At 39.3% G+C, this 10,196-nt stretch overlaps 1 protein-coding gene across 2 annotated transcripts; it reads left to right on the top strand.

Annotated features, from left to right (window-relative positions):
- The first annotated feature begins 3,006 nt into the window (after positions 1-3,006).
- On the top strand, positions 3,007-9,864 carry etv5b (ETS variant transcription factor 5b). Of its 2 annotated transcripts, none has more exons than XM_060868622.1 (12): positions 3,007-3,156; positions 4,425-4,582; positions 4,755-4,842; positions 4,975-5,022; positions 5,191-5,235; positions 6,129-6,252; positions 6,531-6,794; positions 7,251-7,540; positions 7,664-7,726; positions 7,832-8,070; positions 8,167-8,274; positions 8,502-9,864. In XM_060868622.1, the coding sequence occupies exons 2-12, from the start codon at positions 4,535-4,537 to the stop codon at positions 8,733-8,735; spliced, it is 1,551 nt and encodes a 516-aa protein (XP_060724605.1). In that variant the 5' UTR covers positions 3,007-3,156; positions 4,425-4,534; the 3' UTR covers positions 8,736-9,864. The 2 variants fall into 2 exon arrangements, with proteins under 2 accessions (XP_060724605.1, XP_060724606.1); XM_060868623.1 differs by having other exon boundaries at positions 8,167-8,268.
- The last annotated feature ends 332 nt before the right edge of the window (positions 9,865-10,196 follow it).

Here is a 10,196-nt window from a genome sequence, read left to right on the forward strand (position 1 = left end):
TCTGTAAGATATTTCTGTTCTTCTTTCTCTACAAGGTTCAACCACTTACTCTCCCACTGTGCACAGCACTTCAAAGTTCCTCAAACAATTACTGCAATTTAAATCTGTGTTTTTTTTTTAACAGCAGCGTAACTACATGAAAACCATTTATATATGTCAATTTTTTTTATTTTTATACAGGTTACCTGCCAATAGTAGTAAGACTCAGTTACCAGCTCTCTAAGTCTCTATTGTTTACTGTCGAGGTTTGCTGAACTGAAATTGAAATAAATTTAATCTTGATACCTGCCTCACTGAAAAGTAGAAGCAGACAGATATATGATCATGATTATGCCTAGCCAGCAAAAAGCAGTGACTATGTAGAAAGTCTACCATAAAATTAACAAGTTAGGACATGCTAAGATGTGGAATCTCCTGCTTTGTGCTATTTAAAAGCCAAGTATTTAACAGATACTGGAACAGTTTGCTTCAAGTCAAACCACAGAGTGTTTATCACTTACTGTATAAGTGGTTCAAAAGATGGTGACGGCTAATGGTATTAGTCAGCTTTGCAATGAGTCAGAATCTCTCTCTCTCTCAGGTGTATCCATGACTACCACAGCCATTCAGGTTGTTGAAGAAAGAGGATGTGTGGGTGAGGTGTTATCTGGAGCTGACAGCAGATGAATGAATTGAATTTTGATACTGGCACCCAGGTGTATAGAAAAAATAATTCAACTGAGTTCAATAATAAGAATTTAGATTAAATGTGAAATGTGATGTGACATTATGTAGCGTCAGGAATGAGTCTTCCATTGCTTAAGATTTGTTCATTTAAGTACATGTGACTTTCTTTTTGCCATGCTTCAAAGTCCTGGGGCAAATGAAGATGTTCAGAAAGTAAAGAAAATGGTAGACAATTATGTAACATCCTGACATATCATTCCCACAAATTCCCCACTGAGCCACCAGTTAAGTTTTAATGGCATAGCAGGGCTTTAGTTTTATCAAACTGTATTTTATCGTCTGACTTCTCAGAGGTTGACTTATTTGATGTATTGGCTAGTTTTTTAATTAAGTTTTTGTGATTACAAAATTAAAGTCCACAAAAAGTTGAAGGTGATATGGTGAAATTGTAATTGTCTTCATTAAAGAATCAATTACGAGTAACCTTTAACACTCAGTGTCCAGCACACTTCAGCACTCTATTCCTAATTGTTCCACAAGGGAACTGAATTTCTGGGGTCTAAATGCATTTGGGATACTATCCGAACCATGCATATCATAGAGGTGTTTAAGTCATAGCTAAGCTAAGTGACCCATACTCAGAATTCGTTCTCTGCATTTAACCCATCTAAAGTGCACACAGCAGTAAACACACACACACCGTGAACACACACCCGGAGCAGTGGGCAGCCATTTACGCTGCGGTGCCCAGGGAGCAGTTGGGGGGGGGGGGGGGGTTCCTTGCTCAAGGGCACCTCAGTCGTGGTATTGCCGGCCCGAGACTCGAACCCACAACCTTAGGGTTAGGAGTCAAACTCTCTAACCATTAGGCCACGACTTCCCCCTATGTTTGACTTCTATGTTTAGAACTAGACTAGAAAGAAATTGTCGGAAATAATTAAAAGGAACCTTTTCATTTTCTCAATACCAAGCAAACCAGTATAGTCTGTGTCAAACCAACAAAGAGAAACAATTTTCTTATGGGAAATGAATGAATTTTGTTAGAATATTTCTCAGTTAGAGATGTTGCAGACAAGCAGTAATGGGGGAATTATATATACACTGTGTCTTTTGCAAATTTGCAGAGAGAGAGAGAGAGAGAGAGAGAGAGAGAGAGAGAGAGAGAGAGAGAGAGAGAGAGAGAGATGACAGAATGATGACTCATTACCTTATTTACCAGGACGAATGCAATATTCATGCATTTAATGATGTAGTTGAGCAGGAGTGTAATGTTTTATGTTGAGTCACTTACACACACACATTAAGAAAAATCTTCTAGGAAGATATAAAAATAGACAGAGTTAAACACTTCGTCATATCAAACCCATCTATGCACAGGTAACATAATCAAGAGAGTGCAAATACAGTGACTGTGTGTGCTATATTTATGATGATCATGATTCCTCATGTGCTAGTCCAACACCCAAAAGTAAAAACCTCCATCATTTCTTATGCAGGAAAGTGAGAGCAGATGTAGACCAGACAGCGCTGTCTGGCTTGGGGATATACCATTCCTTTGAAGGCTAGACATGAATAATAGATCAGAGGCAACAGAGGTTTCTTGTGGTGGAGTTTCCCCACAGCCTTTTCTATGACTTTTACAATCTTTCATACGATAGAACAAGACAGGTATGTCTAATGTATGGAAGTGTTTAGTTTTCTCTTACTACTATGAGATATTTCCACTGAATAACCTGTCCAAGCTTATTAATTATGTGCATGGTCAAGATATGCAATAAGGAGCAGGATCTTATTTTTTTCAGGTTATTTTGTCTTGTGTACGGAATTCATGTGTAGATCTGATCTGATCTTTACAGAAGTGAACAAGTTTAATTATTGAGATTTTAATAATTGATTTTAATTGTAATTGTTGAGCGATTTTAAATGATACTAAATCAGTTTCTTAAAAGCTTGGGCTTGTGTTTCAACAGATTGTTGTCAAGGAAATTACTTTTGGTCGTTGACTATGGAAAAAAAGACAGATTAAGGAACTAAAATGTATTCTATATTAAATTAGTTGCTCAAGTCGAAATGTGAGATTTAACAAATAAAAAAACTCCTGAGTGTCTATCCCTTTAAGATCAGTTTTCACCATGGAGAAACATCTGGTTGTTGAATGAAATCCAGCCATTCATAAAAACAGGAAAGGGACTCGCTGCTATTGGCTGCCCGAGGTCTCATGCGAACGTAAGTGACTTGCGAACACTGATTGGTCTGTGTCATGAGTGACGTGCTGGATCAGCCAATGAGCACGCACTCTGTTGTTAAGCACCAGCCCTGGGCTAAGCAGACGGTTCCATTGAGAAAATTTTTCAGTCTGGCAGAGTTTACTGAGCGCGCAGCAAAGCGTGCACAGGAGGGTTGTGTGTTTTTCTTGGGAGTTAAAACATTGTTATTATATATGTTTTTGCTTTTTTTAAAGTACACCTAAAGGATTAAAGCATAAAAAGGGTGAGTATGTTTGCATGTACTCTACCGTATGTTCGCTATATTTAACACTACTTGCAATAGTGTTTTTTCCCCGTTAGATTTTTTACGTAGTTTAAATCTACATTTTGTTTATCCCTGCTCGTGATTCCGCCATTTTCTTTGTGCGAGTCTCGCGCCACCATTTTCTACGCGTTTTCTCGCGCTAGTTTGTTTTCTTTTGTTTTTGTTTATATATGTGGGGTAACATGTGGATTTCGTAATGCATGTGGTTTTAAATCAAATTCCTTCTTGAATCGCTTGTGCTTCTTCTGCAGAGGGTGTCGGGATTTGTATGAATGGAGCGGGTTTTTTTTTTCTTTCCTCGCGCAGCGCCAGAAGGATCAAATTTCACTTCATTGAGAAAAACAAGGGGGAGGGGGGAGGAGGAGTGGGGGAGAAGGGGGGGGGGTGAGAGGCACTGAACTTCTTGAACTTTAAGATACTTGTGGAGTTATTAACCCATTCCTTCGCCGTATTTTTAACAGGGTCTTTAAAACTTTACACCGAGTGCTCCAGCTAGGTGCTGTATATTTATATAGAGGGCAGATCATGCTGTTTGTAGCCTGTGTTCACGTTCACGTGCGTTTCATAATCTATATCAGAGGAAGCAATAACAGTAAATGATGGTTGTTCAGTTACATCCTATTTTAGAGCTTGCTTGCCAAGATTGCAGTGTTTTCTTGGCTTCGTTGCAGGATAATATAGTGCTGTCAGGGGCTCGAGCACTTGTATACCAAGTGGTACTTTTTATTTATTTTTTATTTTTATTAATTATTTTTTTGCCTTTTTGTACCTTTTTATTATTATAATAATTATTCATTTTACCTGAGAAGGTGTACATGTGGGTTTAATTAGCTCAAAGCCTACAATATTCAGAGATTTGCTCTACGTTCTTGTCATTGTCAAAGCTGCACGCTCGCATTCACACACATGCATCTCTAATGGACAAGAAGACTTCAAGTGATGTGTTATGGAGGACCTCAATGTGGTACATAAATGTATCACAATCCTTGTGTAGTCATGTCCACATCTGTGCTGTGAAATGTAAATGGTGTAGACTAGAGTCAGTGTCTCTACATTCTTCATCTGGAGTGAGAATAGTTGCACAAACAAACAAACAAACTGGCAAGACACACAACTGATCAAAGGGACAGTTGTTCTGGTCCTGTCATGGCTTGGGATGATTGCTGACAGCTGCCTGTGTGCTTTTCCTTCTCTAAGTGCCATTTTTCTCGGCTCTTCTTAATCAGGACTTGACAAGTGTGGAGATCTCCCCTGTGAGAGCGAGCGAGAGAGAGGACGTGTCTTCCTCCATTGTTTCTTTATTTGATTTGTCTACCCACACTGTTGATCCCACAACATGGACAGCTTTTACGATCAACAGGTCCCCTTTGTGGTGCCACACAATGTAAGTTTCCATCAGAAAGATAAACTGTATTTTTGAATTTGCTGTTTAGTACCCCCTTTTTTTTCTCAGATTGTGGATGTAATCTGACCGTATTTCCATTTTACCAGAGCAGGTGGGATAGTTGAAGTTATCAAAGCCGTCTGTTTCTAATCATGGCCATCTGTGTTTGTAGAAATGCCACGCCAAGGAAACACCATGCAAGCCACTAAGTGACAGGAAGAGGAAATTCATGGACAGTGAGCTCGCTCAGGACACTGAAGGTAACCATAGTTACTTTACTCATGCAGATATGACCTAATAATATAATACAAAAATATACTATCCAAGCAAAACTACAAGAAGGCATGAGACTTTGTCAAGCCTAATCCTGATTTAACCTTCATCTTTTCCAGAGCTGTTTCAGGACCTGAGTCAGCTACAAGAAATATGGATAGCTGAAGGTAAGTTTCCTATTTCTTCCACAATGTTCATGTTAATAATAATGTCTGATAAATACTTTGCTTTCAAAGTTGACTAAGAAAAACTCCATATGTTAAACAAGTAAATGAATTCAAATCATTGTACGCGTATGACTTATGGACAATGAGACTTTCTTTTCTTTTCTCCAGCTCAAGTACCCGATGAACAGTTTGTTCCAGATTTCCAGGATAACTGTGAGTATCTGATCTGAGAATATGTGGGTAGACAGGGTATAGGATAAATTGTAGAGCTGCCAGTAGTTGTTTCTTTTTTGCATGTAATTCATCAATTATTAATGACAGACTGTGGAGTAACAATCCACAGTTCATGGACTATAGATCCCAGCCATTGTGTACTTTCTTGATATTGCCTGATAATCGTATTGGTAAGACAGGAAAATTTGACAGCCATCTACATGATAGTTGATGTTCTTTTTTGCGGTTGAAAAAGTGTGTGAGTTCATAATAGGATGGATATTGTGCAGGGGCCCAACATCCGACTGCAGTGCCGTAAATCACCATGGCCTTCAGCACAGTGACATTTTAATGGGTCGGGATACACACACACTTCATTATATTCAGTACACTAGTCCTTCTGTTTCCTCTGTATAAGCTTTTTTTTTTAAACACCCATTTGGCTTTTGGATTTTAAAGTGCAATTATGTGTGTGTACTATAGTGATAATGTGACTTTGTGAGTCCATGCACATGCATAAGTTTGCATAGGTGTGTGTGTGTTAGTTTGACACTGTGCTACAGCTTTGGCAGAAGGCCGATTAGTCTTACAGAAGCCTCTTTCAGCATGCCTGGGCAAGAAGGACTCTGTTTCCACTGAGGTCAACCTATAGGTTCCATGACATTTTATGGATGAATGAAAATCTCAACTACTATGTCATGTTGTTTTAATCAAGTACTAAAAAAAATAAATAGTGCCTTCTAGTTCTGTAAAATGATGGAAAAGTATTATAAGTAAACAGTAACTCCAAACTGTGGAAATGTTCCTGGTTACCGTTCACACTCTTTTTATTTAACTAACAACTTTTGTGTTAATCCTCTGTGTCAAAGTTAAACTATCTGCCACCTTTTTAGTGATGTTCCATGGCCCGCCTCAAACCAAAGTGAAGAGGGAAACCAGTCCGAGCAGAGACTTCTCCCCCTGTGGACAAGATCAGAGACTCTCACCGTATGGAGAGAAATGCCTTTATAATTACAGGTATGGCTTCATGTGACTTATTTCTAAAAACATAAAACTACTGTGGTAATGTGATGTGGTAGCTTAGTGGTTAAGGCTACTGACAGGACGGTTGTTAGTTCAAATCCCAGGTCCAACAACCTGCCAATGCTGGGCCCCTGAGCAAGGCCCTTAACCCTCAATTGCTCAGTTGTATAAAATGAGTAAAGTCTTACAATTCTGTAAATGAGTGTATTGTAGTTACACTGAAATATGGTGTGTATAAATTTGTACATTTCACCATGTCTATTTCTCATCAGTGCCTATGAAAGGAAGCCATTTGGATTCGCTAAACCCCTGACCTCGCCTCCTACCCCGGTATCACCTTGCAGCTCCACCCATAATACAGGGACACATCCCCTGCAGAAAAAACATCCAGTTCATACTCAAACACAGGGGCTACCAGCCTTGACCGGCCACACTCATCAGAGGATACAGAGCACAGTTTCCAGCCAATGTCCTTCTTTTGCTGTGCCCCGCCCACCTGTCAGTCACCCAGATACCTCCTACAATGCAGATCACAGGTACGAGTCTAGAGATAAACCATATTGCCATATCGGTCACATGTTGAATGAAATTAGCTGCTGATTAGTTGGATCAGACCACTTGGGGTAGTATAAAAGCAGGTACTTCATGATCAGGACTGAACCCAAATATAATATTCATCTACTGCAATTTTGAACTTTTATTTCAGCACTTATCCAACAATTTAATCAGTTCAAGAAAATGCATATAAGCACAGTGTATTTATTAATGATAAATGACTTAATTATGCACAATGATGCCTTTTTAATATCAGCTATCCAATGTAATTCCCTACTCTGTGTCTTCTGTTGGAACAGTTAGTCCTCTAATCAGCTCTTGCTCAGTCTTCAGGTATTAACCTCCTAATGATTCCACATTAACCCAGAAGGACCAGCTATGTTTATCTCAAGGGTTAAAGGTTCACTCTAATTTTTTTGTACTCTTCTCATCTCTAGATTCCACAGGCAGCTGTCAGAGCCATGTCTGGCCTTCCCACAACCTGATGCCCACTCTGTGACTTCATACCCACCACAGAGCACCAACCACTTTCCACGGGACAATCGGCCACAATACCACCGCCAAATGTCTGAGCCAGTGATCCCACTTCCTCCACGGGGGTTTAAGCAAGAAATGGTGGATCCTCGGTACCCGGAACAGGGTGCCTCTAATATTGCAGGCAATTGCGTCCCATCATTCCATCAGATGTCCATCAAACAAGAGCCCAGAGAATTTGGCATTGACTCTGGTAAGCATTGTATGGATGCATGTTGCTCTGTCTCTCGCTCTCTCAATGTCATTCAGAAAATCTATTTGTAACACTTAAACATGCACAACATGAGCCAACTGAATTGAATCTTCCATATTGCAGAGATCCAGAACTGCCAGTCGTCCTTTGGGAAGTCATCAAATTTCTATCAACCCAACAATGAAGGTAAAGATTCATACAATGGCGCATAGAACATGAGATCCGTTTGTTTAACATATCCCTGAGAGATGTTCAAGGTTAATCTGAATCTCATGTTTGCTCTATGTGCAGGGTTCATGTATGATGGAGAGCCTCACCTCTATTACGAAGATGCTTGTGTGGTGCCTGAGCGGCTTGACGGAAAGAGCAAACAGGAAGGAGTGGGTTTTAGGGAGGGGCCTCCATACCAGAGACGAGGCTCCCTACAGCTCTGGCAATTTTTGGTCACGCTATTGGATGATCCATCCAACAGCCACTTTATTGCATGGACTGGCCGTGGGCTTGAGTTTAAACTCATTGAACCTGAGGAGGTCAGTTTGTAAGATGTGGTATAAATAATTTAATTAATATGGCTGTTCATGTAGGTTGTGAACTAACTGAGTGTGTGTATCTGTCTGTCTGACTAGGTGGCCAGGCGCTGGGGAATCCAGAAGAACAGGCCTGCCATGAACTATGATAAGCTGAGTCGATCTCTCCGCTACTACTACGAGAAGGGCATCATGCAGAAGGTAAAGGCACGTTCCCGTTCCAATTTTTTCTTCCTTTCTCTTCTTATTCTAAGTAATAACATCCAGGCAATTTTGAGTAGTTGAGGAACATTCATGTAGAACTTGACTTTATGGTATGGCTTATGGTTATAGAACAAAACCAACCAAAAGCTTGATGTTGTACAACTCGTTCAATTAATCTTCAAGTTTCATTTAGGAATTTAGATCAACTCCTGTCTTTCTCTCAAACACAGGTGGCAGGTGAAAGGTACGTGTACAAGTTTGTATGTGACCCAGAAGCTCTCTTCTCCATGGCCTTTCCCGATAACCAGAGGCCGAGCCTAAAAGCAGACCCTGATGGTATGCAGGTCCCTGAGGATGACACCGTTCCTCTCTCCCACTACGATGAAGCCAGCAGAGCCTCTTATGTAGAAGGCAGGGATCAGAGCTTGACAGGGCTGTCTTTCCCTGACAGCTACGCTTTCTGAACTGCTTTCGTCTCACATTGGACTCCCTCTGCCCCTCTGGCCACTGAGAAGGACCAAACAAATCCACATCTACACACTTGATTTCAATGATTTCCTCCTTACACATGAAGCTGAATTACTGCCATGTATAAATATATAAACAAACATGCTTGCTTTTCTTTTTCGACATAATTTTCCTGTCCTTCCATATTCATGAGCTGTTTTCAGCAAACATGTGCATTCTCTACTGTAATGCACATGCTAAATGGTCTTGTGGGCTTTTTTTAAATCAGTAAAATGGCCTCTACAGTATTTTTAAACCAGCTTCAGGTTTTCTATGTATAAATCTCTTAAGTGAATAATCCTAAGCTTTTGTGCACTGTTTCTTGTGTAGAACTTGCAGTGGATTTTTCAGCTCTGTGCTTAAATAAGATTTCTAAAATTCTCTGCCATCTTTTAATGATACAAAATTCTGAATTTATTAAAAGAATTTAAAAAGTATGTAACTTTGTTTTAACAAATGTTTTGCATATTATTACAGCCACTCGAGTACACATGCTTTTTCTATGGCCCGAAATAAAGTGCAAGCGTTTCTGCTTTTGTAGGAATGTTGAAAAAGTAAAATCTATGTATAATTATATAAGTATATTTTTGCAAAGCCTGTATTTGTTTCCATTGTTGTACAAGCTATATATCAGATCTTTCTTGCTCTAATATCTGTTAAATTTACATGGTGGAAACTTGGGCTGTCTAAACAGACAGGTTTTCTTTCTTTTTTTTTTTTTTTCCCCTTTTTTTTTAAACTTAATCTCTGGGGGATTTGAATTCCTGCAGTAAAAAAAAATCTTGTCCAAATGGACAAACGTGGATTTAAGAGATCTGTATCGGACAATCTAATAATATAAGCATGGCAGTAGTTGTCTAAAGGTAGCTCAGTGTATGGGTTTTGTGCTTAATCTCATGTTACAGAGATGTTCCACTAACTGTTGAGCTACAGAACTTTGGACTTATAATGGTATAATTTAGCAGTGGCTCTTACTCAGTAGTATGTGAACCATCAGGTCTGTAACATTGGATTTATGGGTAACCTTTACATACATTGTTAAGCTTTATAATCTGTACTGGGTACAATAAACTTTTTTCTGCTTCACTTAATTTTTGCAGTGTTGTTCTTCTGAAATATAATAACACTGCACTTTATTAGGAATGCTTATACTTTCTTACTATGTAGGTAGATACCATTTGAGAGCTTCAGTAATTGTTCACATCAAACATCAACGAGGGGCAAATGTGAGGTATGAAGCCTACAGTAACTGAAAATCACCACTCTTTACAACCGTGGTGAGCAGAAAAGGATATCAGGAATGCAACATGTTTTCAGTGGGTGGGCTACAACAGCTGTAAGCACAGGTTCACTGAAACCGGACAGTTGAAGATTAGTAAATGAAACTTTACCCATGTTTAATATATATTTTGTTTTCT

This window comes from Tachysurus vachellii, chromosome 4 (assembly GCF_030014155.1).
Source record: "Tachysurus vachellii isolate PV-2020 chromosome 4, HZAU_Pvac_v1, whole genome shotgun sequence".
Classification (NCBI taxonomy): Eukaryota; Metazoa; Chordata; class Actinopteri; order Siluriformes; family Bagridae; genus Tachysurus; species Tachysurus vachellii.

Coding starts and splice junctions, on each gene's coding strand:
- etv5b (XM_060868622.1), top strand. CDS start 4,535: ATGGACAGCTTTTACGATCAACAGGTCCCCTTTGTGGTGCCACACAAT. Junction 6,795..7,250: donor TCCTACAATGCAGATCACAG/GTACGAGTCTAG, acceptor TCTCATCTCTAG/ATTCCACAGGCAGCTGTCAG. Junction 8,275..8,501: donor GCATCATGCAGAAGGTAAAG/GCACGTTCCCGT, acceptor TCTCAAACACAG/GTGGCAGGTGAAAGGTACGT.